Genomic DNA, 27,680 nt, shown 5'->3' with positions numbered 1-27,680 from the left:
CATTCAGTCAAACCACAGTCACAAAACACATACACCAAACACCAGGTTTCTGCAAGGCAAGTGTTTTATTGGAGAAGTTTGAGTTCACAAGTATTTCCCAGTGAGATACAGGTCGGTTTGTTCACATCCATAAACACCAGTGCATATGCACTTTGCTCTTTCCTCAGACCCAGATCTTCCAGCCATCAGCTACAACCCCAACTGTGTTCTAACTCTACTGTTCCACCTTTCCACTCTTTTAGTTCTGTTAAATTTTATAACCAACCGTGACAGATCCCCCTGATTCAAAGGAAGTAATTTTTTTTCACTATTTGTATCATATTTACAGAGAACAAAGTGCATTGTGTTAAACCAATTACAACATTGAAATTTTAACTTTATTAAGTCTTTATAGCACTACCATTTAAAGTTGAAAAAAGCCTAAACATATTTGAGCACTTTTGAATAGAATATTTCAGTATTAGTCATGCCAACCATCTGAAGCCTGAATACTCAGGTCATTTGTACCCAAATCATCTAATTCATACTTGTGGGACTGCACTTACTTTTACTTTCCTTGCCACTTTCTTCCATTAAAACTCCCCAGGGTCACTAACATACTCTAGCTCAGATTGCACACCAATATCTTTGCTGAACACTTTTCTCCCCAAATCCCCACTGCCTGTGTTTTCTGGAAAAATAAAGCAGTAAAGAACAATAAAACCCCTTACAAATCTATCAGATTTGACACCGTTCTATATACCCTGGTGGTGGCACAACAGACCAGCTTTGCCCACTGCACTCGTTTTCTAAAATTGAAAATATGTCAAGCACCAACCAATCCAGCAGCCACAGGTGCTTCTTCTCCAACCACGGAGCCTCCCTCCTAAATTTTGTTGTCTTTTTACAAAGTTATTTAAATATGTCACTATTGTAGTACAACACACTGAAATATCACACTAAAACGATGAAATGCTATTATCAACTTTGAGTGGTAACAACCCACTTCTGACTGTACAGTTAATTACCAAGGAACTAGACATCCTTCCAGAAAATACCACTGGAATTTCAGTTCCTATAACAAGAGAAAGATGAATGTGAGTAAATTACATTAAAATAAAATAAACATTAGAAATATTGTTAATTACATATGGTTGCCAAATGCAGCTAAAGGGCCTTGTCTGCTCATTAAATTAAAAAGAGAATGTTTTCAGATTCACAGAATCTGACTGAAATTTTGGATTAGGACATTAGACATGCAAAAGGAAAGGAAAGGGAAACAGAAGACCATGGAAATATCCCTGGGAAAAGGGCTGGGAACAGACAGAAAGCAGAAAACAGAACTAACAAGGGCAGACATAAGAACTTGCTGTTACTTCCACCACTGTCCCACAACTGCAGCTCTCCATAACAAACTGCTGGTGGAGCAGCAGCAGGACTGGGGAGATGCTGCTGTGGAACAACTGTGGGAGCACAGCAGCTACGAGGTGAGAGAGCAAGGGCAGGCTGACTGTCGTGGTGCTCTCCAAGCCAGTGGAGCCTTGACAAACAGTGCAGCCCTTTCCTTCAGCAGGGAGGAATCTGTGCAGGGAAACTAGTGCCCAAGTTAAAGGTTACACAATTGCTCTTAGTCAGTGAGGCTCAAAAGTGCATTAAGCCTTCTCCATATCAGAGGTTTTACCATCAATTCCAAGTTTGTGCTACTTGGAATGAGCAGGGGCTGCTCATTCCTAAGGGACTGTGTCAGAATTTCTCAAAGGTACCTGGTTACTTTAGAAGTTTCCTCATCATGTTTAGGGTAGAGCCCCTGTACCCTGTCCCAAAATGGTTCCAGTGGTTTATGTAATTAAAGAGCTGATACAACTTGTTCCGTTTCTCAAATCCCGGAGCTTTGGGTATTTTACTGTGATAGGCAGAGAAAAAAGAGCTGCTGAAGCCCCCAAACATTCCAGCAATGGCCAGTTCAAATTCCGAATGGCCATAGAAGCAGGCAGGGTCAAATATAATCGGCCCAGAGTCGTCCTCAGCCACATTCCCTGCCCATAGGTCCCCGTGCAGGAGAGCGGGAACGATTTCTACATCACAGAACATTTCAGGGATCTTTGGCTGAAAAAGCATAAACAGACATGTAACAATTAAAGAGTTTTGAAGAAAACAATAAATAAAACTAAGTACTGTAGCATGTTAAGAGCCTGAGCTGGCCAAATGCTGCCTGTGTTCAGCCCTCATGGATTGCTTTGGACATTGATGGCAATAAGAACAAGCCAGTATAAATGTTCTGGATTGTTTCTGACAGAGCTCAGCAAAGCATTTAATTCTTAGTCTACTATCAATACCTGGTACTGATGTGTTGTTTCTAGACATGGATACTGTTAGCAGTCATGAGAAATATAAAATAATTTCATTTAAACTAAAAAGTTTCAATGGCAAAAAGGACTGCAGTAAGTATCTGGACCAATGAACAGAAGAGAGGGAGCATCCCTGGTGCTCCCTGAGGGCTGCACAGAACCAGCCTCAGCTGTAAGCCTGGGCCAGACACAATACAAACCTGTCCAGGAAGCAGAATTTCACCCACTTCATAACACCAAGCTCTTAGGATTTTACCATATTACTATTATTACTAGCTGTATTCTCAGCAATGAATGTTAATGCTGAATTATGTTTTTTTTTTCCACTATCTATAAAAATTGAAAGAGTAATGGAAATTCTGTTCAGCTGACAATGTTGCTGGACCCACTGTGAAGTTCATGCAGACCCTGCTCTTCATTCCCAGCTTGGTAAATCCCTTATAAAACACTTTTACAATCTCACTGATACACATTTTCGGAAATTCTAGAAAAAACATTTAAAACATGGTTCATACTTTTAGCTGTGACCAGAGTTCCCTGGCTTCTCTGTCTCCATAATCTTTCTCAATCAAGTCCAGCTGAGCCTGGAGTCGGTGACGGATAAAGAAGGATGGCCAGTCACTCTGCCACTCATTCACCTGGAAAACACAGCATGAGTTTGTCACACACAGTTTTAACTGAGTGCACCCTAATATGTGCACTCAGTGTTAATAGCAGAGATCCAGTTAAAACACTCAGTGCTGACACAATGGCCTGGACACTGTCAGTGTGACCAGTGCACAGCAACATCAGATGTTTTGTTTTGGGAGTGCTGCTCTCCACCATACTTTGGTGGGGTTTTCTTTAATATAAGTTGAGGTTCTGGATATTTTCATTCATTCCCATTTTTAAAATGAATTTTAGAGAGAGAGTTTCTGGTGAGATCATTTCTGTTGTTCAATGTTATGTTCCAAATCTTTCTGAATATGCAGAAGTATTAATTCATTTTTTTTGGGTGACAAGTTTTTAATTTGGTGAAAAGTTGTACTTAGCAAAGAGTTTGAGATACTGGAGGTTCATTCAGTTAAGTCACAGAATGAAATCCTGACACGTGCAGAGCCAGAAAATGGTGGAATTATATCCAAGAGCCCTTTCCAATGTCTCGTGAGATCTAAATGATGAGGCTCTCCAAAAGCAGTAGAGAGAGCCATACAGTAGGGGTCAATAAAACCAAGACATGGTATGTGAAGGGACACTGATTTTTTAAAGTATCACCATGCTAAAGAACCACCAAATGATTCCAAAATCTCACTCAATCCACTGTGCCTGCTGGCCACATGCAAGCACCAGGGAACAGGGGTGGAACAGGGAAAGCAAAGCTGTGATCAGAAAGCTGCAGACAAGCTCAGGTAGGAGGAGTTTACAGACCTCTACAGGTGCCTGTTGGCTTTCACAGCTGTGGAGCAGACCATACCTGTGGGATATAACCACAGCAAGTGGGTGTGTGGAATCCAAACTGATCCACAAACTGCGCCTCGGAATGAGCAGCTCCTTTTCCTACAGAACAATATAACTATTAGGGAATTTGAGATCTTTACATGGTGAAGTTTGCAAACACGGAACTTAAGGCAGAAAAAATAACTTTAAGCAATAAGTTACACTTATTTCATGGTCACAACCCTTTCTAAAGCTGGAAAGAAATCTTTTGGACTTGAAGATGCTGAATGGAAATGGAGGCATAATCAATCACAGTCAGTGAGTTTGCTTTGGATGAAGGAGTTGGACATTCAGGAAAGGAGGCAAAATATAAAGTCAGCAAAATATAAATCTGCTGTTCTGGCACTTGGACATGTTGCCATTAAATGTGGCTTGAGTTTGATTCATAGATTATTTGGGACTTACCAGTAATTTGGCACTTCACTCAACAATAATGGATTATAGTTTGCCCACCACTAAGAGTCAGACCCAGTCCACCTCTGAAGTCACAGGAACAACACAGATACAGACTGGTACTACAGATTTTAATAGTAACAACTCAAAAAATAATTCTTTATATAGCTGATCTTTTTTTCCATTTATGCTTTAATTCACTTTGAGAAGCAGCAATTTTTTAATATTTTGCTACTTATTTGAGTTCAAAAATGTCATTCCTAACATCTTTAAAGGGGAGCTTAATTCTGCATTTACTAAGGGACAATGATCTGTAATCAGTTAATTATCTAATATAACAGCAAGCAAAAAATGGGATTTCTGTAAACTCAAGAACATTTTAAGAAAGTGAGAGTACAGGAGGCTGAAAGGTTTCACTGACACTGAAGAAGAGTCCAAATTGTCAGTCTGACTCAGGAAAGTTGAAAGCAATGTTGCACCACAGCCACAGGAATTGCTTCCTTTTTTGTTTAGTACATTACATCAATGCTTTACCAATTGTGCTGCCCTCAGCCTTCAGCTTCTCTCCGAGTCTCTGGTTATAAAGATGAAGCTCTGCTATCTGCTCTCCCAGCCTTGAAGAGTATCTGTAGGATCAAATAAACCAAAATGAAACTGAGACAAGTGAACAAATATTACACGGAAAAAAAAAAAAAAACAACCTCAATTAAATGTGACCAAGGCTATTTTTGGTAAAACATTGAACCTTAATTTCATAAGCACCTAACAGGGAGCAAATGATTTGATAACAGCTCTGAAGACAGAGATGATACAGCAAACACACTAAATGCTCTTGCAAGAAAGGTAAAGAGAACACAAGGTGGTATAAACAGGAGCAGCAAGGGCAGGAGGATCATGTGCTCCTCCTTATCAGCCCCGCTATCAGCAAAGAACAGAGCATGGTATCTCCTGTTGGGCTTTACCCTCCCAAATCAGCTGCACAGCAGTTGAAAGGCTGAGTCTGAAAAGCAGCCCTAGGCAGGGACTGAATTGAGGCTGCCTAATGCTGAAGGCAGACAACTAAAAACCAGTTACATATTCCACAGGTATCTTAACAGGAGTTTCAAGGATGGAAACTAATTTCTTCTCCATGCCCAGAATGGGCAGAAAATGATGGATTTAAAATTGCAACCAGAAGGACTAAGGTTAGACATTGGGAAATCCTTTCTAGGAACAGTGGGATGGATTAGATTAAACTGTTCGAGGAGGCTGTGGAATTGCCATTATAACCAATTTGTCCCAAATAAAATGGGCTGGACAAGCAGCTGCCAGAAGAGCCATAGGCATGACACTATTCCCATATGGAGGCCTGGAACACAGCAGTGTTCCCGAAAATCTGTTTTCAGCAACACGGAGCTCCTGAATTCCATGTTCAGGTTGGCTGACAGATGAAATGCAAATTCATGTCAACTTAATCATGGCTTCAATCATACTGGAAGATTGTACTTAGAGAAGCAGGGGTTTCAAAGACCTAAGCAGCCTGTAAGGTTAAAGGAACCTGTTGGGCTGGGGAAAGACACAATAATGAAAAATCCCATGAGAGAACGATGACCCAAACTCAGCTGTGATTACAGTCATGCAGCAGCATTTCAGCACATGTAGAGCAGCACACAAATTAGCAATGACAGCCATTTCTAGAGCAGGAAAAGCAAAATGTGGACAAGGACTGTGTACATACATATATAGATACATACATAAATATATATATTTAATATGTACACAAAGAAACAGAGATCTCAACAGAGAGAAGCTCTGTCTCAGAGAATACAGTGACTCTGCTCATGAAGTTCCCTGGCTGACTGTAAGACATTAAAAATAATATGCCCCAAAACACAGTAAAAAGAGATGCACGGACATACTTGTTGAGGTGCTTCATCTTTAGGTACTCCATGGCAAACATGGCTCCTCCTCCAGGCAGGTCCATCACTTTGATGGGCTGAGGCACTCTCACAATCCCGGTTTTCTGAATTGCTTCCAAACTTGCCATTTCCCCTTCAAACATTGTTCTAGCCTGTCAAGGAATAAGGATACCCTCGGGCTAAACTATGGATGTCTACAATGAGTATTTTGGAAAAAACAGACTTTTGACAAAGTGGCAAGGAGTTAATTCTTCTTGATAAAAGCAGAGAGCTGCAGCAAGGCTTCAGTCCACACATGAAGATTCAGGGTCCTAACCCTAACTTCTTTTTTTTTTTTTGTCTTCCCCTAAATTCATTCCAGGGTTGTAGGATGTCACATTTTACCCTGATTTCTAGCTGCTTTTGAAGAGACCAAACTACCTGGATGCAACAGCATCTCTGAGAATAATGTGGCCACTGCTAAATGAGGTAACATTGAGCCCTTAAACTGCTTCTTCTTTCCCCATAGGCCATTGGATGGAGATGACAGCACAAATATTCAGCATGTGCTCTGTATTTTTGAAGCAAAGATGCTGTTCTGTATGGCAGTTTAGAATGATATTGATAAAGCAAATTTCTGATGCACTGTGGTGTTAGAAAAAGCAGTTTGAGTATTCATTTAGTAATAGAAAAGTCAAGAGTTTGGTTTGAGAAGCTGCAAGAATTTTACTTTCAGAAATGCAAAAAGCATTGGGGATGTTTCAAACTTCTGTAGCTTTAAAGATAAAACATGAGTTTTAGAACTGGCCCCTGTTTGTGCCCTCCCATTATCGATCCTCCCAGCTGGAACATGAAAAACAATGCAGTGAATACAAAGTCAGCTCTGGACTTTTCCAAACTACAGCTACCACAATAACAGCTTTGTGCTTGGCCTCCTTTTTACAGGAATTACAGCTCATTCCTGCTGTTGAGGGTTATCACATTGCACCACACTGCATTTCACACTAACCATATCTGCTACATTAATTCTGGATATAAAATAGACACAGCTTTAAAAAGAATACTGAGAATTGGAATAATTATGTATTATTAACGATCAGCTGCTTTTAAAATAAAAAGCTATCTATATGCAATCATAAGTTCTACTGGCATTAACCTGAGGTTTGTGGTTGATTTTCACAAATACCCGTCCTCTGTCTGTCTCATACGTTTGGCCTTGGCTGATGCATCCTCCCCCAGAGCTCCCCAGTGCCTTCAGAATGTTGGTGCTCAGCTCTGCCTTCAGGATCTTCTCCACGCTCATTTCCAGGCTGCTGCAGCCGCTCCTCTGCTAAACCTGCTGCGAAACAGGATTAAAGGTCTGGGTCCTTCTGCCACTGTCACTCTGCGATGAGGTAGGAAGGGCCACCCACCACAGAAAAAAAAAAAAAAAAAAAAAAAAAAAAAAAAAAAAAAAAAAAAAAAAAAAAAAAGGCAATTAAAGAAATAGCTCAGCCAGAGAGAATGTTTCAAAGTGCTTTGCTTGCCGTGGGCTTTTATAGCTATATACGAAAAACAAAATTCTTTATAAATATTTGCTAGAATAAACTGGAGAGATTAATTCTAGGGGAGGTGGGTCCTGGGGCCTCTCAGCGGTGCTGGAGCTGCTGGTATTTGTAGTTTGGAGCCGCTCTAAAGCTCCGGGATCGCCGCCGTTTTAGGCCAATCCACTAGAGGGAAGCTGAAGGCAGCCCCAGGAATGGCCACAGGCGCTGTTTCGGGGGTATTTGGTGTGAAATCCAAAGTTTCAGCCCAAAAGGATGTTATCAAATCCGCTAATGGGCCGGGGGGGTGCGGGGAGGAGGATGAGGCGGGCGGGGAGCCCGGCTGGAGCCCGCGATTCCCTGCGGAAATTCCTGGAGCAGTGCCGCGGGGAGATCCCGGCCGAGCTTCAGGACCTGCGGGCACAGCGCGGGTGAGCGGCACCCCCGGGGCCCGGTGTGAAGAGGGGCTGGTCCCGGTGTGCGGGAACAGTCCCTGCAGTGTTGGGGAGCTGTTCCCGGTGTGAAGGGAGGCTGCTCCTGCAATGAAGGGCGGCTGGTCCCGGTGTGAGGGGCGGCTGCTCCCGGTGTGAGGTGGCGGAGGGTGTCCGGGTGTGAGGGAGGCTTGTTCCTCCAGTGAGGGGCAGCTGCTCCCGCTGTGAGGGGGGCTTGTTCCTGCTGTGATGGAGGGCTGCTCCTGGTGTGAGGGGCGACTGATCCTGCAATGAGGGGCAGCTGGTCCCTGTGCGAGGTGGAGGAGGCTGTCCTGGTGTGAGGGAACAGTCCCTGCAGTGTTGGGAAGCTGTTCCCGGGGTGAGGGGAGGCTGCTCCTACAGCGAGGGGCGGCTGGCCCTGGGTGTGAGGGGCAGCTGCTCCCGGTGTGCGGGAACAGTCCCTGCAGTTGGGGAGCTGTTCCCAGTGTGAGGGAGGCTTGTTCCTCCAGTGATGGAAGGCTACTCCCGGTGTGAGTGGGGGCTGGTCCCGGTGTGAGGGGCGGCTGCTCCCGGTGTGAGGTGGCGGAGGGTGTCCGGGTGTGAGGGAGGCTTGTTCCTCCAGTGATGGAAGGCTACTCCCGGTGTGAGTGGGGGCTGCTCCCGGTGTGAGGGGAGGCTGCTCCTGCAGTGAGGAGCGGCTGGTCCCGGTGTGAGGGGAGGCTGGTCCCGGTGTGAGGGGGGCTGTTCCCGCTGTTATGAGAACAGGAGTTCCCCGAGTTACAGGGGCTGCTCCCCGTGTGAGGGGGAGCTGGTCCTGCAGTGATGAAGGGCTGTTCCCGATGTGAAGAGGAGCTGCTCCCGCTGTGAGAAGCGGCTGTTCCCGGTGTGAGAGGCGGCTGTTCCCGCCGGGATGGGGGCAGTTCCCGCTGTGAGGGGATGCTGTTCCCGGTGCGAAGATGGGCTGTCCCCGGTGTTCTGAGGGACTGTTCCCGGTGTGAGGGGACATTCCCGGTGTGACGGGAGTCTGACACTGTTCCCCGTTCCGCACAAGCTCCCGCGGCCCCCCAGACCCGAACACACGGATTCCTGTGTAATGGCAGCACACGCTCCATGTATGTACCACAATGACAAAAATTACAACGTGAACTCTTATTTCAGAGCTTGCTCACCACAGAAATGGTGCTTTGGGATAAATGACACATCCAATGCCACCGAAAGGACATGACATTCTGCTGCTGGATTTTCATACTGCGTTTTAGTTTCTGATGTGCACAGTACCATTGGTTTCACTATTTTGTGTGGTTTTGTAAAAGGCATAAACACCATTAGATTCAATTCTTAATTCCATGAAATCTGGACAGTGATTTACTAATAAAAATAAAAGAAAATCCTGTGTTTTTTTTTCAAATGATTAAAAATATAAAAATGAGTCTGCATATTCAGTCCTGAGGCACTTAAAATGCATTAAACACAATGAATATATATTAAACACAATTAAAATGTATTCATCACATTAAAATGTATTAAATATACTTAACAATGCATTTATCACTGTTAAATTCTACCAACAGTGTGACAAATTCTTCAGTGCTACAATTGTGCATTTGGATTCCTTGTGAAGTTCTCTCAGTAACTTTTAAGGACAAACTTCACTAAGCTAAAAATTATCTATAATTATTATGTACATGTACAGCAAAGTTTTGTCTCATTAGTGCATATAATTATTTTCATAAATGTTTTTGTCTGTTTTTAATACTTTGGGGAATTAATTTGTAAGTTAAATACTTTCCCATAAGAATAAATTATATTTCATACCACTCTATGAGAAAGTTCTAGGAGAATGCCACAGACACTGTGGTAAAAGAAACATGACTTGAAGAACACTATTTCAAAAATAAATAAATTGAGTGTTTCTGGAAAATAAATCCTTTCTTCAGATTCTTTAGATATAGTTTGTTTAACTGGGGAGGGTTGGCTTTATCTTCCCTTAGAAGAATTTGAAGAACAATATACCTGAATTAGATATCAGGAATGTGAAGTCAGCCTTTAAGTATCATAAGGCTTCTGATACAACACTGTCTACAAAATTGTTACCTGGAATGTGGAAGAATAACTCAAGTCTTTCATGTGTGAAGGGGTTGTGTGACTCCGACTCCTCAGTAATAACAATCCTTTGGTGCAGCTTCACCCCAGTCCACTGCTGTGAGATACCACCAAGAGTCTGTGATGTTCCTCCTAGACTAGCACTGACATCCTCTGGGAGTGTGAAAATTCCGGCCAGTAAAATGCCAGAGCGGTGCCGGGACCTGGAGCAATCAGTGCACCAGCTTAAAGAAAAGTGCCATCAGAACAAGTCTGCTCACAGCGAACGCCAGCCGGCAAACCCCGGTGCGGCGGCAGGGATTCTGTGGGCTCTGTCCCCGGGCGACGAGCAGGCTCCCCGGCCGGGCTGAGGGAGCCCCGGGAACGCCGGCGGGATGGAGCTGTGGGGAGGCTGAAATCGCATCTCCACTGCGGCCGGACACGGACAGGGTGCCTGCGGCTCCCAGGGGCTGAGCCCGAATCGGAGACACCCAGACTGTGGAGTGCTCTGTATGTTGCCCGCCCAGTGTCCGGGTGCAGGATCAGCGGTTCTGTCCCATGCACACGGCTACGGTGGTTTATTTCTTCTAAATTACACCTTTGGCCTCCTCAATGACCAGTCTGGTCCCTTCCTGTGATATGCAGGAGGAATGCCTGGCTGGAGGGAGCATTCCCGCGGATGTGTGCCCGTCCCCAAGGCCAGAGTCTCTGTTCCTCCTGCCAGCCACGATAAACACAAGGTGAGGAGAGGCTGGAGCAGCACTCCTCGCTCCTGGTAACACTTGCAGCAATCCCACACGGATTAAGCAAAGCCTGAGGCCCTAGTTGGAGAAGCTTTAAAATAAAAAGCAAAGAAGGGTTTGTTATTTCACATTACCAGTCTCTTGGCTGCCTGAGGAAACAAAATCTCATAAAGATGCAATGTGACTATTCTATTCTAATGAGTACCCAAACAGTCAGTACTAGAGCAGCAGCTGGTGTGTGCAGAGCTCCGGGGCTGCACTCAGCTGTTGTGCACTGAACAGCTGAGGTCACCTCCCAACAGAGCCGGTCACAAATCCGAGCTGTGACAGCAGTGGAAGGCACAGAGCGAGCACGGGAAAGGAGGTGAACACACAGGAGGGATGGGGAATAGCCGGTGTTGGTGTGAGCACACACAGTCTGGGCTCCAGTTCATGGTACAGCCATGGACTAATCCGGGTTGGAAGGGCCTCACCACGCTGTCGGGTCCATCATCTTGCTTGAAGTAAAATTATTATCTAAGTCCAGTTTGGGCGCTCAGGGCCTTGAGTCCCGGGAACTTCCACATTTTCAAGACGTATTTGTGGTGGTGGTGGTTGGGTTTGGGGGTTGGTTTGGGGTTTGTAAAGTCAAGGGATCCCTATTTTAGCGTGTTCCAACCGCAGCTCCTGTGTTTTACTAGTTTGATGTGAAAGCTTTTACCAAATAGTCATTTGGAGCTGGGAAGGGCCCGGGGCACCCATCCTCCCCTGCGGCCCGGTGGTCAGTCGCGGTTTGTCCCGCTCAGTCCGGGCGGTCAGTCTCGGTCACTCCCGGCGGTCGGTCCCGGTTTGTCCCGGTCACTCCCGGCGGTCGGTCCCGCTCCATGCCCGGCGCTCCCGCCGCCATTCCCTCGGCGCTCGACTACTCTGCACTCTTCCCGCCGGCGGCTGGATGCGCTCTGCGCTCGGCAGGGTGCCTGGCGGGGCCGGAAGCAGCCGGCGGCCTGTGTGCCTCGGCCCGGCGGGACTCGGCTGCGCTCAGCCCGGCTCGGGCGGGTTCGGCTCGACGCAACGCGGCCGGGCTCGGTCCGCCTCGGCTCCGGCGGGCTCGCTGGACTGGACCCGACTCGGGCGGGCCCGGCTCGGTTCGGGCTCCCGCGGCGGGGCTGAGGCGGGCGGGCGCCGCCATGGTGTGAGGGGCGGGGGCGAAGGGGCCGAGCCGGAGCCATGAACCTGCTCCCGGCCAACCCGCACGGCAACGGGCTGCTCTACGCCGGCTTCAACCAGGACCACGGTGAGGCTGCGGGCCCGGGGAGCCGGGTGGTGCCGCGGAGGGGCGGCGGTGCAGCGCCCGGGCTGGGCTGGGCTGGGCTGGGCCTGGGGCTGCCGCGGCTCCGGACCCGTCACTGCGGGTCCCGCTTGCGTCCCGAGGCTGCTGCTGCTGCTGCCTTAGGGGATGGCCGAGATGTGGCGGCGGCGGCTGCGGCTGCTGGAAGGAGCCGGGAAGGCTGTTGGCAGCGGCAGGGTTTAGTGGTTCTTACCTTGTTGTAGCACTGGTGCGGGCGTGTGTGCGCCCAGCGCGCCGGAGAGTTCAATGGGTGGAAGGAGGGAGAGGAGAAGAAGCAGGACCAGGATAGTGGGTTGCTGCGTTTGGCTGCTCACCTTGTGTAGGTCCATCAGGCTCCTCAAAGCCTGTGCTTCAGGGGCTTCTTTGGGAACTGCCCACAGTTCAGCCCTTTCTCAGTGTAAGTACTCCACAGTCAAAATGAGTGGGGTAACTGCTTTTTTTTTTTTTTTCTTTCTTTTTACCTGACTTGTGTCTTAAAATTTGTGGTTAAGACTACTAATCACAGTGGGAGGCAAACACTGATACAAGAGCTCCCTGTGCATCCTTGGCTTATCTTTTCCTGTTGTTGAAGGCCTCCTCCAGAAAGGGAGTGCATGTGCCTCATCTTGCTTTGGCAATACAAAAATAGCACCGGCCTTATGAGTAAGTGCCATTTTTATGGAATAAGGAGTAGAAGCTCATCATTTTGTAACATCCTCTTGCCTTAACAAGTCATATTCTTGCTTAAGACACTCTTGCAGCCTCTGTCGTTGTGGACTGCAGCTCATGTACCTGTTGCTGAGCTGTTGAAGTCGTGTGTAAACACGAATTATTCTGTTGGTTTTAGTCAAACACCTTGATGACATCTTGGCAATGGCACATGGAGCAGGTAATGAGGCGAGAGCAGCTTGGCAGCTCTTCCTGCTATCCCACAGACTTGAAAAGAATAGAATAGTTTGCTTCTCAGCAGCTCTGCATTTATTTTCATGTTGCCTCTGCAATGGAGATGAAAAAAGATGTTTGAGGATGAGCTTAATTTCAGATTTGTGGGGTCTGTAATGGAGCAATGATGTTTGATGTTTGGCCTGTAGAGCTGTGTAAGAAGAAAAGTTTCTGGTTTAGTGCAAAATGCCTTCAGATCATCATTTTAGTGTAAAACTTGTTTGTTGCAAAGGCTTCTGTAAGTTCTCCAGCAATAAATGCAAGATAAACCCCTTCTCTGAACAATATCACATCCAAAGCACCTTAAGGACTTTGTCTTGGGAGTCTGTGAGCTGGCAGTATTTGTGTCCCATCCTACCTCACCTGGCCAGGCAATTGAGTGATGACAAAAAGCATGAAGGAGAAGCACAATTGGCTTCTGTCTGGCAGCTCCTGGAGCTGTTCCTGTTGGGAGTGATGACGCTGCACTGCAGATAACAGTGGCCTTTTATGAATTTAGGGCTCTTGTAAAGTGCTGAAGGGCAGGTGGTGTTTGGTCACCTGAGGAGAGCAGAGAGGAGGGAAAGAGGGAAAGCTCCCTGCTGCTTCCTGCTTCTGCCGGGAATAGAGCGTGAGTCACTGGAGTGCTGGAGCTCACAGGTGTGGGTGTCTGCATGTACTGTCACAATAACCTGATTTCTTAGTAATTTAAGGCTGGCCGATCCCATAAGGATGAGGGAACTGGAGGAATCACTGCAGAAGTCTCTGTGGGGCTGAATCTCCCTGACTGGCAAGTGATAAAGCAGCTGTGGTTGTTCTACTCTGGGCCTCCATTGCTCTGACTTGAGTAATGCTGGTTTTAGATCAGGTGCCTTTGCTACTTTTAGGCTTTAAATTAAAAAACAAAGAAACAATGTAACACAAGAAAATGGAAGGTGTCAGTTGTTTGCAATCAGAATATTCTGATTTTAGCTTCTTAATTTCTTGATTTCAGATCCCTTCCTAATGCTTTGAGAAGGACACTAAAGTGCTTTTCAAAAATGAAGAGATAAAGCTTTATAATAAATGGCTATACCTGTAAATTGCTGACAGATTTCTCTTTTGTCACTGTTGCAGCCCAAAGCTGGTTTGAAAGCTGAGGTGTGGGTTTGTTTTGGTGTGGAAACCCTTGAATTCTGTATTTACCCTTCTCCAGTGGGCTGGAATGCATTGTAGGATCCCACAGTGTTGGTAGGGTCCTCTGCTCTTGGCTTTACACAGCATTTATGCAGAAACTGCTGGACACCATCGCTTCCCTGGATTCCACTGCTGCCAGTGCAGGACCTCAGCCCTGGAGCCTGCAGGTTTCTCTGTGCCAGCATGTCCCCTTTGGCCTGTGGCATCTTTTAGGCTGGTCATTAATCTAACCCTTCCTTTTTCTGCAGATTTGGAGGAATAAAACTCACTCTGACCTCACTGGCACTGGTGGCAAAAAACACTTTTACTGTAGGAAGAAGCATGACTGTGGGTCAGGGCAATAATTCTGTAACCATTACAATTTTTAAAAAAAGTATCTGACTTATCTTTTGTTGGTGGCTTTTCAGCTCATATGTCTCTTCCTGAAAAGAGGGGTGCACTTCTCATGGAAGGAAGTGAACCTAAGGAAGTGTTGTTCCCTCCTCTGTCAGTCCCTTCCAGCACTCTCACATGGAAGGGCTTACAAGCTGTAGCCATCAAATTTGTGATTCCACTGGTAGCAGAAATCAGTCAGATGAGAATCACCAATTTCAAAGCTGCTCCTGTAACCTGGAACTGAAGGAGGAAGAGGAATTTTCCTGTTGGTTTTTTTCTCTTGTTTGACTCAGGGGTTGCTGTGCCTGGGAGCTTCCTATCCCTGTGGGTAGTGATCGACCACATGGGGAAATTTCACTGTTACTCACATCCCCATGTTCTGGTGTGATGTCTTCAGTTAAAAATGTGGATATTCCCAAGGCATTAAAGCAGCCCACATCTTACTCATGAGGTTGGTCCTGCAGAAAGCTGTAGTGGCGCTGCAGGAAGTGTAAAGTGTGTGTTTGATTGCATCAGGAATGCTCCATTTGGGTTGTCAGGAGCTGCTGGGATCAGCACAACTCAAACCCAACAGCGCTTTCTTACTATGGGATAGCTTCAGCATCCCTTCCCTTTGACTTTCCTGCAAATACAGTATGGGATTAGAAAGCTGTTGCTGGAAAATAATTCTATGGATCAGTTCTGATCCTGTACAGCAGTGCTGTATGTGGAGGGGAAGGTTTCCATTGCAGTTTGCTCCCTGGCTGTCCCAGTGCTGCGAGGTCACGGCACCAGAGCAAACCAGTGCTGGGAGGGGAGGACAGAAAGTGAACAGGGTTCATATCAAAGCCTCTTGCAATAGGGTCGCTAATCCTGCTACAGTTATTACATTCACATTAGTCACTTTGTGTGTGTGTTTGTGTGTAAACAAGAACTTTGGGCACTTAATTTATCACAATATCTTGGACAGGGTGAAGTTTAACCTGTGAGTCTTTTGGGTTAAGGGCATAGGTTTTTGTGTTTTGTTTTCTTCCCCCACATGCCCTGTGATTGTTGGAGTATCAGGTTTTGGGAAGTGTTGTGTTTAGACAGAGCTCCTCAGCTTTTATTTGAGGGGCTCAAATTGTTGCAGTGCATAAGAATAGAATCAGAGTAACTGGAACTTATGTTCCAGTACCTCAGAAATCTTTAACTGGATTTTTGGTACAATACACAAAAATTGTGAGCAGCCAACCTGCCATCAGCCAGTGGCAGCAGCTTCCTGGTGACTTGTCATTGCTCTGACTTCACAGTGACATTTCTTTGTACCAGTGCCTCTGTTCACCTGTTAGTAGGGCAAGAGCAGGATGAGGGACTGGCAGTTTAATGGATTTCACTAAAGAAGTATATACACACTTCCATATGAAAAAATAACTACAATTATTTTCCAGAGAGTTTTAATCTGGCTTCTGCTTATGTCCTTGGTTAGACTTCAACTACTGGCATATAATTTTTGGCATGGTACAGCAGTCAGCTCTTGTTAGCACAGTTGGAAAAGCTGTTTGATGAGCAATGTGCTCTGGAAACATCAACAGCAGAATCATAGTAATGAGGTGAATTTGGATTTATGAAGAAAGGAGGGAGTTCCCTTCATAACTGTTGGACCATAAACATTATAACGCTGTTTTCCTGCACTTTAGTGCATGGCACATGGTCCAGGTGGGTTGGGAATTGGTTTCCTTTCCTTTTGTTGTTTTCTTACCTGCCTAAAACCAATACCAAAATGTTTGCACCAGGCCAGCATAGAGGACAACTTCTCTGGAAGATTTTCACTTGCCATCCATCACTAGCAGAGCCTCTGAGTGCTCTTCAGCTTGAGTGTAACCGTGCAGTTATTGAGTAATGCTTTCCTAACCCTTTGGCTCTTGCTTCCTTCTTGAGTGTATCTGGCAATTAGTGTATATGTGTATATATGTGTGCTTTTTACCACAGGATGCTTTGCATGTGGAATGGAAAATGGATTCCGAGTTTATAATGCCGATCCACTCAAAGAAAAAGAGAAACAAGGTAAAACACTTACTTACTACACCATGCTGCTCTGTGTTGGAAGCTCAGCCTTCTCAATTTTTCCTGACTGATTCTTGCTCGGCTTTCACTTTTGGATAAAGCCTGAGGAAAGGTTGCTCCCACTGGTCCCACAGGGACTCTCACTCGTGCCATTGCCTGGTCAAAAGTCTCCATGCTGTTAATTTGCACAATTTGCTGATGAGGAATTTGTCTCAGCTTCTGGCAGAGTTGTGTTTGCTGTTGCTGATGTTTGTAGCCTGAGTAGGAGAGGGGGTTCCTGAGTATTTATGAGCAGGAGGAGTCGCTCCCCACAGCCATCAGAAGTTGTTCTGTTCTTGTGTGCTGATCTGGATGATCCAGTGTGGCAGTAAAAGGCTTTTTCCTCAAGATCTCAATGTAACATCTCTCATACTAAAGAGTATTGTCTGCAAGAGCACTGAGAACTCAGACCTCTAATGCTCTAAATCTTACCTTCTATGTATGCTTTAAAAATTTGGGAGGATCTTAATGTGGTAAAGCTGCTCCTGTGTCTTAACAGAAGTCAGTAGATGAGCTGCGTTAACAGCGGAGTTTTTATCAGAAAGCAAACAAAACTGAGCCAAAATATGGGAAACTGAAACTGAGCAGTGTCATTCTAACACTAAATATAGGAAGTGAGCTGCTAAACAGGTTTCCCAACACTTGCAGCCTGTGGTGAGAAAAGGGATTTAATAAGAGGAAAAATGTACTTAAAGTAGCAATTCCTATGAAATCAGGCACACTTTCGCTTGCTACTGCTGTAAGGATTTTAGTCACTGTTCACATGCCAAAGCTGACAAATTATTTTCTGCTCTTAACAGTAAATTTTTCCATAAGCAACACGCCTTGGGACTGTCACTTGTGACAGTGTGCTCAAAGAGTCAGGATTCAGCCTGAAGTCCTGTGGAGTTCCTTGTCAAAACTCTCGCTCCCAGTAGCTCTGGATGGAGATGCTTCCAGGACTCCTGCAGTGAAAAGTGTCTTATGAGTCAGGTTGCTTTTTCCCTGTGGATTCTGAGAGCTCTCACTGAACTGGCTGCCTAGGTACACAGAGATGCTGCTCATTGTTTGTGTGGGTTTAAACCTGCCCAAGACACTCCCAGCTGGAGCTTGTCCGTTTGATTTTCTCTGTAACCCAGTATGAAACCAAATCTTGTTGCAACCCCAGCTTGTCTGTCTTACATCCAAGAGTTCCAAGAAATTCCCATCCAAGCAATGACTCAGTGCTCTAACACAGATTCAGAACACATTCTTAAATTGTTTCAGGTTATCCCTTGAAGATATTGTAGATCTTTTTGTCACAGTGATGATACCAGAATGTGCTGTCCTGCTTTAAATGCTTTAATGGAGTCAAGAGGAGGATCTAGTGCAGAAAGGGGTAGTGTTCAAGAAGGAAACAAGGCACTCAGAAGTGCTGTTGAAGAAACCACAGAGGTTTGTATGAAATCCAGGGCTTTACTCCTCCAGTATGAAGAACTTTCAAGGAATCCACATTCCCTGGTTTTTAAGGGCAGCCAGGGTAGGAAGATGCTCTTCCCAGGTGCCTGAGAAATGTGCTGGACAACATGAGCTTTTCTTATAAAAGTGGTAAAAATTAGATGGCAATTTAACCACTTCTGACATTTTAAAATAAAACGTTTGTCTTGCAGAGTTTCTAGAAGGTGGTGTCGGCCATGTGGAAATGCTGTTCCGTTGCAACTATTTAGCACTAGTAGGTGGAGGAAAAAAGCCCAAGTACCCACCCAACAAAGGTGAGCTTGGGGGCTAGACCCTGCAAACACCTGCCTGGCCCCTGTGTGACACTGCCCAGAGAACTCCCACAGCCAGGGCCGGGAGCTGATGGCAGCCAGGGCTGTGAGCTGACGTCCTGAAGGTCAGCTGAAGGGGATGCTGCAGCAGGTTTTAGTCACCGTGGTGCAGGGAGTTGCAGCACTGCTGCGCAGTGCTAACAGGCTGCCACCTGCAGGGACTGCTCTCCAGGGCCTGCTGACCTCCTCACGGGGAGCTCTGCAAGGAGCAGGAAGCTCCCTGCCTGGCAAGCTATGTAGGGAAATGTACTACTCTTTTCAGCTGCTGCATTAAGTCTTTCAAAACCCTCAGAGGAAACTAAAAAAGCTGCTTTTCTTTAGAAAAAATGTATCTTTATTGTGATTGGAGTTGACCAGCTCCTTCCTGCACAAGTTATAGTGGGAATTAGGGGGTTGATACATAGTGGCTCAATGCCTCTGGTTAGCAGGATGCCTGTCTGCAGCTGCTTAGCCATTGGATGAACCTCTTGATGGGACTGCTGGGGAACTGCAAGTTGTTATAAGGGAGCTGTGGATCTTTGAATATGCCGAGATGGTCTAATGCAATCTCTGCACTGTTCTAGTCATGATCTGGGATGACCTGAAGAAGAAGACAGTCATTGAGATAGAGTTTTCTACAGAAGTCAAAGCAGTGAAGCTGCGAAGAGACAGGTGGGTACAGCAGAGGGGTCCAGACCCCCAGCTTGGCTTTGTGCTCCTACTCATTTACAGCTGCTTGTAAAAAGGAAAAGATCCAGCTGTAACACCAGCAATTGCAGGTGAAACAGGCTTTTGGAGCCAGAGTATTAGGTGTAAACAGGCCACAGTTTAACTATACTGCTATATATGCTTGGTGAAAAGCCTGCAAGACTTCCTGGTCCCCTAATGTAGGGAGATATTCTCCTGTGGCTCTTGCTGGTTTTCTAGGTATGGAGGAGTGTGAAGAAAATTCCAGCAGATCCCTGGAGCAAGAGCAGCTGTGAACAGCTGGAGTCTCTGTGTGCGTGGGTGGAGGGGCTGGATAAAAGTGCTTTGCAGTGCTTATCATTGCGTGGCTGCAAGGCTGGGAGCCTCTTGTGGGGGAGGGCAGGAAGAACGTGGCTGTTAAATCAGTTGAAAGCCTTTGCAGGTCTGAGTAAATGTTTGTGTCACAGGAACTTCTGCTCTGTTTCAGAATTGTGGTTGTCTTGGACTCAATGATTAAAGTTTTCACCTTCACACACAATCCTCACCAGCTGCACGTCTTTGAAACCTGCTACAACCCTAAAGGTAGTTGTACGTGTGGGCTGGAGAATGGAAGCAAGTTTAGTGTGTTCTTGACTTGCCATTTATCTTCTGCTGCCTCAGTCAGTTCTTTAGAAGTCATTAAACACTTACTGCACTGCAGTCGTGTCCTTTGGAGATGCTTTTGTGTTTGTGGAATTGTTATTAGAATTTATAAATACTTGGCCCAGAAAAGCTGTTTCCTGTGCTCATGTTGTGGTTGTGATTTTTATAAGAGCTGTGCTCTTTCTTCTGTAAAGAACCTGTATTTTTGCTGGAAGGTTAATTATAAACACAAACTCTACTAAAGTGCATCATTTCTCTTGCCTAATAGAGCTGGAGGTGTTGAGCAAACTTTTCTCTGCTGTTAAAAAGAGCCCAATGAGCAAACTGATGCTATTCTTTTTAAATGGAAGGGCTGGCTGTGGCTGTTGTTGAGCCAAGGGGAGGGGCTGAGGCTCATTCACTGATGGCAGCAGCAGCAGCAGGAGCTGGTGAAGGGCTCTGCAGGGCTGGCAGTGCCTTGGAGGAGTGTCAGCAAGGGGGGAGCAAACACTTCTTGTCAGTGCTGCACGTGGAGCAAGGGGTGGAGGCAGTGCTGGATGGGGGAGAGAAGCAGCTTGGATCAGGAGGGTGTTTTCTCCCCCAGATTATACAGGATTGGAATCCCCATCTCTGAGGGTTTTCATGCCTGCCTAGAGCAAACATGGAATTGCTGTCATGGAATCCCAGCCTGGATGCAGCTCCAGCAGCCTGACTGACTGACAGGCAGGGGATGCAGGAGGAGGAGGGTTTTTCAGGAATTCACTTGGCGTCAGCAGAACACCTGGGAATGGTGTGATTTGCCTTAAATGGGCCACAAAACATTACTAAAAAAACAAAATGCCAGTGCTGTAAGAAACAAGTTCAAACACAAGTTAATAATAGTTTCACTGATAGAGCAGAAGCTCAGATATCATCTCTGATAAACTCTTACCCTTCCTGAGCTGCTAAGGAGACCTTTTAACTTCTTAAAATAGCTTTGATGTAATGGACTGACTGGGCTGATCTGCAAAATCACCCAGATTCTGGATAAGCACAGCTGGATTACATTGAAATAAAGTGATGAAAGCAAGTTAAAATTATGCTGCTCCTCTGCTTAACTGTGCTCTGCACTTATGGACAGATGATGTTTTGGGACTAGCAATTAATGTAATGGCACTGGCCATTAAAATGAGATTCTGATTTACTCCATGGGCGTTCACTTATCTCAAAATTATCAATATTTTAGAAACTTACATTTGGAAAGTTGATTAGGTTATGGAAATTATCCAATTTTTTATTTTTTTTTTTTTGTCTTTCAGGTCTGTGTGTCCTTTGTCCAAATAGTAATAATTCTCTTCTTGCATTTCCTGGAACACACACTGGGCACGTGCAGATCGTGGATCTGGCCAACACGGAGAAGCCTCCCGTGGACATCCCAGCTCATGAAGGGGTCTTGAGCTGCATCGCTTTAAACCTGCAGGGAACAAGGATTGCAACAGCATCAGAAAAAGTAAGAGTGGTGTCCCCTGCCTCTGACTTACTGTGAGTTCTAGGATAGTGAGATAAAATAGCAAGTCACATCCTTTGGAGGAAAGACAGAGAAATACCTGCTGGGAAAATCTGCCACTGAACTGTGCACTCTCAGTCTTTCTGTCTTCCCTGCTCCTCTGGGATGCCCAAACAGCTGACAGCCAAGGGCTGTGCCTGAGGTAGTATTTGTTTTAGCTGGCTGTAGCAGTGATTCTTCAGTGACATTTGAACACAACTTGGCCCAGGTAATTCATGTCTTTGATCTGTTCTTCCACAGATACTGTTAATAATAAAAAAAAAGAGGTGGGGGGGAAGCTTATTTGCATTCTTTCACCTTTATTATTTTCTGCTTGAATTCCTTCCAAGCCCACTGGCTAAAGAAAAACTTGTAAATAGTTCAGTTTTACTGGCAGGCTCTTTTCTGCTCTGGCTTGGCCCCTGTTCCAGATCAGGACAGGGAGGCTGCCCCCTCACACAGACAGGGAGTGTGTGGCCACATGTTACCTGGGGCTGAGGAGACAGGAACATGAAATCAGGGTGCAGTGCAGATCCCCTGGGCTGGAGCAGAGAGAGGCAAACATGACAGAGCTGCCTTGTCCCTGGGAAGCACAGAGAGAGCTGCCAGGGCATTTGTCTCCCCAGGGAATGCCAGGCAGATGGACCCGTCTCCCTGAGGCAAGCACAGCTCTTGCTGTCTTCTTCCACTCAGCTGAAATCAGTTTCTTAAGGACAAGCCAAATTAATCCAACGAGTCTCTGTTTCACTCTGTTCTACTGCCCAGCCTGTCACTCAAACAGTTTAAAAAAAGAAAATGTATCCCAAGTCTCTCTTAAGCTTTAATGACTGCATGTCTTCTAAACAGAGTTCTAAAAGCTGCCAACTCCATTGCTAAATAGAGCCATTATCTGCTGCGTTTGTATTAAACATTCCTTGTTTTGCATAGAGAAGAAGTTCAAGCAGCTTTTATTTTCCAACTGAACTAAGAGTCTGAGCACAGTCAGCAAACATCTCAAGCCTGTCTCTTAAATCAAAACTCCACTGAGTTTACCAAGTCTTTCTCTGCTGGGTTGTTACTTCCTGGTGAGTGACTGCAGAGCTGCGTCTGTTAACCAGGTGTGTAACAGGAGCTGCAGGTGGTGATGCAAACAATGTACACCCAGCCTTCATCAGAGGAAAGCAGCACTGATTTGCTGATCACTTTATTTGACACACAGTGGCTGGTTCTGCAGCTCTGCTGTCAGGCTTGCTTCTCTCCAGCTCAAGGACAGTTTCCCAGTGCAGAGTTCTATCACCTGACTGGGTGGTGCCTCAGATTTGGATCAATACACATCATGAGTGTGTGGTAACTGATTCTTATAAGTTATGTCAACTGAACCAATTTTAAGACAAGACCAGGCACAGCTTGATTATACTTAGTGGGAAAGAATTGCACAGTAGCAATGAAAAATGCAGTAGTACTGAGGGGTGCAGGCAGAAGTGAACCACAGATCCTGGGCACACTCTGCATCTGCCAGTGTCTGCAAATCAGGGCCAGGGCTGCAGCAGTGCCTTAGAACTGAACTAAAAAAGACTAAAAGAGACTTCCTGAGTCACTGAGTGACAAGATAACACTGTGGTGATGGTGTGTGGGGAAACCAGTGTTCTTCCCCAAAATTAAGAGAGGTTTGCAAATCTACCAAGAAGAAAACCACAGCCATGTGTGCAGGGGCATGTTGGTCAGACAAAATTTTAGGATGTATTCACACATGTAAAGACAGTCTTCTGCCTTTCCTAATACAATGCTTGATTCCTTTCCTAGGGGACCCTCATAAGAATATTTGATACTTCATCAGGGCATTTAATCCAGGAGCTACGTCGAGGATCACAAGCAGCCAATATATACTGGTATGTTCAGCTGCTCCTGTGCCATCTGTGGGTCTGACTATGCTGGGCCCCTCAACCAGCATAAGGTGGCTGTCCTGGGCCTCTGCAGCTCCCCCAGGGCTCACTGCTGGGAGGGAAGGCAGGAGCTGGGAGCTCTGTGGAGCCTAGCACAGGCTACAGGACCAGGGACAGAGCTGTGGCTGTTGCCATGCCCTGACTCTGCTCAGCCCAGGTGGGAACTGGGGGAGGTTGAACTTCCCACGGACACCCAGGGAGTGCCCTGATGCACTTGAACACTGCTGAGGGGGACCTGGGATGAGCTTGGGGGCAAGGGGAGCTTTATCCCCACATCCTGCTGTGCAGGGCAGAGGTGTGACTGTCCTAGGAGCAGGGAAACCCTCTGCCCATTCCCCATGAAAACTCCCATTCCTGGTCCCCACTGTGAGGTGGCAGTTGCACGTTCTGCCCACTCCTCAGAGCAGAGCTGGTGCATTTCCTTCCAGCAGTGTCAGTGCCCCACACCAGCACTGTCCATGTCAAGGCTGCTGCTGCAGCCACTGCAGGCCCTGTCCTGAGTGCTGCCTCTTCATCCCAGAGCAGCCCTGGATGGGGGCAGCAGCAGAACTGTCTGTCCCAGGAGAAATCCTGCAGCTGTCTGTCTTCTCTGCAGTATTAACTTCAACCAGGATGCTTCCCTCATCTGCGTCTCCAGTGACCATGGCACAGTCCACATTTTTGCTGCAGAAGACCCAAAAAGAAATAAGCAGTCAAGGTAGGGATGGAGCCATTCTGAAGCCCTGGGGGGTCCTCAAGCTTTGAATTGCATTTAAAACCCTGGCCATGTCACTCAGTAGCAGAATCTCTACACTGCTGAAGGTGGAAAAATATATCTGCTGGGCTGGTGTGCAGCTGCAGATTTGGGACTTTGGTAATGGCCAAGTTCCTGCTGTCCTTTGCAGGGCTGTAACATTTCAATAGGGGGTCAGTGTTGGTTTTAGTGGACCTCAGGGTGAACATACATTGTGGACACTTTCCTCTACTAAAAATCAATCCTTCTGGCAGTTTTTGCAGTCACTTAAAGCCAGGAAGGTAGTTGTAGTGTCTCCCTTCCTGAGAAGGAGAATTACTCAGGTTATCTGGTACTTACTTGAAGATAATAAAAAGCCAGTTAAACATCATGTGAACTCTGCACCTTGTTCAATCACTCCAGCAGCTCTGAATCCACCCTGGTCAACACCTTACCAACCTGTTAATGTCTTTGTTTTCTCTTTCAGTTTGGCCTCTGCCACCTTTCTCCCCAAATACTTCAGTTCCAAATGGAGTTTTTCCAAATTCCAGGTTCCCTCAGGCTCTCCGTGCATTTGTGCCTTTGGAACAGAGCCAAATGCTGTCATAGGTGAGTGATGGAGGCAGCCCCAGGTTCTGTGCTGGCCTGGAGGGAGGGAATGCTCTGCTGAGACAGGGCTGAGTGTCCCTGTCCCCTGTCACCAAGAGCTCTGGCTGCTCCCACTGCCCAGGGAGGGAGGCACTACATGGGGATGGTGGCCCAGGGGTCCCTCCAGAGCACCTCTGTCAGTCTGAAGGGCAGCTCCCACTGGAGAACAGGAAGGCACCTCTGGCAGAGCCCCCCTGACCTCGCTTGTTTGTGTTGCAGCAATATGTGCAGATGGCAGCTACTACAAGTTCTTATTCAACCAAAAAGGGGAATGCTCAAGGGACGTGTACGCTCAGTTCCTGGAAATGACGGACGACAAGCTCTGACTGAGGGAGGGGAGTGCCCGGCTCACAGCACTGCCTCGGCCCCCTGCGCCTTTGAGGGACAGGATCTCAGTGTCCAGTACTGATCCACAAGTTCAGCAGAGCTCATGGAGAAGCCTGGCTCAACATGATCACAAGCAGCTCTGAAGTAGTGGACTACATATGTTTGTTCTCATTTCTGCAAGTATTCATCATTAAAATCTCTTTGGGTTACTGTCACCAACTCAAGTTTTCAAGATGTGGCTTTCAACAAGCTTGTGCCTATTGGGTTTCTCTTTAGTCTAAACTGTGACATGACTGGAGCTCCAACAAGAGTGCCTGCCACAGGGAAAGCTCTGCAGGGGCTGTCCACATCTTTGGCTGCCCTTAGGAAAAGGGATGTGAAACCAGAAGATTTTAGGCATTGCTTTATTTCCACTGCATGGCTGGGAGTGGGGGAACACTCTGGGTCATGCTTTCTCCACCAGGAGTCCTGCCTCCCCCCTCCCCTGGCACAGCTGAGGGAACAGGAAAGGTGACAAATATGGAGCAAGGGACACCTTAGATCAAGTCCTGTTGTCCTCTGACCTGGTGCCCGGGGCTGGGTGGGGGTGGTGGTGTGGCCCTGCCCGTGCTGCTTCAGGTGAGGGATCAGCATTACTTGTCCCAGGTGCCAAACCCTGTGAAGCAGCTGGAGGCACCTTTGGGCAAGGGCTGACCCAAGTCCCCTCTCCTGTGTGAGCACAGCAAGCACCCAGGGCTCCTGGGGCTGGAGAGCTGACTCCTTCCATGATCCAACGGTTGGTACTGGTGTGACAGCTGCCAGACTGCTGCAGCTGGGAGGCTGGAGAGGCCATGTCCATGTCCAGCACAAAGACTGAACCAGGTGGCAGGAAGTTCCATGTCTACAATGGCTTTAAACTTGCAAACTTGTCTTTGTTTTTTTCTTTTTTTTCTTTTTTTTTTTTTTCCTTTGAGCTGTCGCATACTCTTGCTGCTGGCCCAGGGACAGGTAGGTTAGACTGAACCCACTGACTTGTACACTCTTCCCCAAAAATTGTTCCCTTTTTCCTGCTGACCTAAGGCACAAGCTCCTAACCCAGAACCTGAGATAGCCCCACGTTGGGCATCTGTGGCACTAAACACTGGGGCAGGGAGGTCTTGCTCTTCTGAAAGCTAATTTCACAGATGCTTCAGCCCTGACACGCTGTGACTTCAGTTGCAAACTCTAACTTTGACAAGTCCCTTTTAGTGTCATGTAACCTACTAAGGACTAACTTACCATGTTGATGTCAAGGTTGCATGTTGCTTTTATGCGTATTTAACCACAGGAATTGTTTTGCACACTTATTTGTAATATGTTATTTCTTTTAAATAAAAGTGACTAACTTTGCTGTATTCACTGATGGTCACAGCCATGGTTTCCATTGCTCCAGGCTGGGGGAATAAACATGGGAGTCAATAGTGGTGGCTGGTGAAGGGCAGGAGCTGAACCCACTGTGAAAAGGGTTCAGGAGCCCCTCTTGTTGTCTGTCCCAAAACAAGTCCAACTTCCCAGTGCAAAGCAGTTCTTGTTCAGCACTTACCTCAGCCTTCCCCACTGCTGGGCTGAGGCTGCTCAGCTTGGAAGCAGGAGAAGGCCCTGGAAGTGTCATCTCTTGGAGGATGGGAAGGGAAAGTGCTGGAGATCGCTCCCCGAGGGTGAGGGGGGGGCTGATCCAGCAACAGGAACCTCCTGACCTTCCCCATCCAGCCCCTGCTCCAACAGCTCTGCTGGGCCCCAGCAGCTGCTGCCCCAAGGCCCTGCCCTCCTGTACCCGTTATCCTAGAGCTGATAGGACACTACAAACACATTTCTGGGCAAGATTTAAACTTCTAAATGCGTAAATTTTCCCTAAACCTCTGCTCCAACATGGCAGCAGGAATGAAAAAACCCACCTGTGCAGGCAGCTACTAGTGCTGCACTAACCCTACAATGCCCTAATACACCTCAGACTTCTTGTGCTACCTACAAATGGATGTGATCAGGTACGGCTGTTTTACAGATCAAATCCAGCACAGGATTGACTCTTCCCAGCTGGCTCCAGGTTGCTCTGCCAGCACTTCATGGCATCACTGGCTGCAGCTCTGCCTCCCGTGGATGTTTACAGTTACCCAGCATTTGCACAGCTCTACAGACAAATGGAACAGAGCTCAGTCAGTCACTTTTTGAGAAAGGGAAAGCTGCTCTGAGGACTGTGGGCCCTGTACCCAACACTGATGGACTGGTGCTACCACACAGCCACCAGGAAAGCAAAGTCTAAGACACGACTGTTCCTGGAACACAACGTGTTCCCATCAGCAACCTGCTCTTCAAGTACAGAGATTAGCAGTTTCTTTTGTATTAAAAAGTAACTCAACGCCTTCTCTCCCCATTTTGCCATGTCTCTCCACAGCACCTGTGTCACAGTTCAGAATCCTGACAGGAAAACTAGTGAGTCAGTGCACTAAATTCTACAGTAATTCCAGGTACCCGCCAGCAGAAACTGTGGAATACGAGCATTGCTTTCAGAACCTTTAGGTAGTCACAATAAAGGAGAAAATACAAGATTAATCAGTGCAGTTGGAGATGTGAGACACGACCAGTTCTCACAGACACAGGCGGGAGGGCTGTGTTGGGGTTGGGTCACACTGCCCTGCCTGCCTCGGGCACAGTAACAATTACACCACTTCACTGCCTCCATCTCTTTTCTTCCCCGAGGGTTGTGTTTGTTCAGAGCATTCAGACCACACTTTCTGTTCAAGGAATAGGTTCAGCCCATTC

At 46.7% G+C, this 27,680-nt stretch overlaps 2 protein-coding genes across 5 annotated transcripts; one reads left to right on the top strand and one right to left on the bottom strand.

Moving 5' to 3' along the window:
* Positions 1–46: 46 nt before the first annotated feature.
* On the bottom strand, positions 47–10,368 carry FN3K (fructosamine 3 kinase). Of its 3 annotated transcripts, XM_083874517.1 has the most exons (8): positions 10,122–10,368; positions 7,230–7,457; positions 6,095–6,246; positions 4,731–4,822; positions 3,781–3,863; positions 2,843–2,965; positions 1,743–2,085; positions 47–1,054 (listed from the first exon to the last, which is right to left on the bottom strand). In XM_083874517.1, exons 2-7 carry the CDS (start codon positions 7,374–7,376, stop codon positions 1,747–1,749), a joined length of 936 nt encoding a protein of 311 aa, XP_083730643.1. In that variant the 5' UTR covers positions 7,377–7,457; positions 10,122–10,368; the 3' UTR covers positions 47–1,054; positions 1,743–1,746. The 3 variants fall into 3 exon arrangements, with proteins under 3 accessions (XP_083730643.1, XP_083730642.1, XP_083730644.1); XM_083874516.1 differs by having other exon boundaries at positions 47–2,085; positions 10,122–10,367; XM_083874518.1 differs by lacking the exon at positions 10,122–10,368 and having other exon boundaries at positions 47–2,085; positions 7,282–7,442.
* Positions 10,369–10,977: 609 nt separating this feature from the next.
* Positions 10,978–26,296, top strand: WDR45B (WD repeat domain 45B). 2 transcript variants are annotated; one of them, XM_083874515.1, is made up of 10 exons: positions 10,978–11,216; positions 16,581–16,655; positions 18,323–18,424; positions 19,045–19,132; positions 19,635–19,729; positions 21,067–21,257; positions 23,076–23,161; positions 23,811–23,912; positions 24,415–24,536; positions 24,795–26,295. In XM_083874515.1, exons 2-10 carry the CDS (start codon positions 16,598–16,600, stop codon positions 24,899–24,901), a joined length of 951 nt encoding a protein of 316 aa, XP_083730641.1. In that variant the 5' UTR covers positions 10,978–11,216; positions 16,581–16,597; the 3' UTR covers positions 24,902–26,295. The 2 variants fall into 2 exon arrangements, with proteins under 2 accessions (XP_083730641.1, XP_083730640.1); XM_083874514.1 differs by lacking the exon at positions 10,978–11,216 and adding an exon at positions 11,821–12,125 and having other exon boundaries at positions 24,795–26,296.
* The last annotated feature ends 1,384 nt before the right edge of the window (positions 26,297–27,680 follow it).

The sequence above is a fragment of the Zosterops lateralis genome, assembly GCF_965231275.1.
Source record: "Zosterops lateralis genome assembly, chromosome: 18".
Classification (NCBI taxonomy): Eukaryota; Metazoa; Chordata; class Aves; order Passeriformes; family Zosteropidae; genus Zosterops; species Zosterops lateralis.
Note: the sequence above shows the minus strand (reverse complement) of the source record. Positions and strands in the feature narration are given on the sequence as shown.

Bases quoted from the DNA above. Each gene is read 5' to 3' on its own strand.
- FN3K (XM_083874517.1), bottom strand. From the start codon at position 7,376: ATGAGCGTGGAGAAGATCCTGAAGGCAGAGCTGAGCACCAACATTCTG. The intron at 2,966-3,780 runs GTATGGTCTGCT...TGTGTTTTCCAG, and splicing joins GCTGTGGTTATATCCCACAG to GTGAATGAGTGGCAGAGTGA. The intron at 2,086-2,842 runs GTATGAACCATG...ATGCTTTTTCAG, and splicing joins AACTCTGGTCACAGCTAAAA to CCAAAGATCCCTGAAATGTT.
- WDR45B (XM_083874514.1), top strand. From the start codon at position 12,059: ATGAACCTGCTCCCGGCCAACCCGCACGGCAACGGGCTGCTCTACGCC. The intron at 19,133-19,634 runs GTGGGTACAGCA...GCTCTGTTTCAG, and splicing joins GTGAAGCTGCGAAGAGACAG to AATTGTGGTTGTCTTGGACT. The intron at 23,162-23,810 runs GTATGTTCAGCT...TCTTCTCTGCAG, and splicing joins CAAGCAGCCAATATATACTG to TATTAACTTCAACCAGGATG.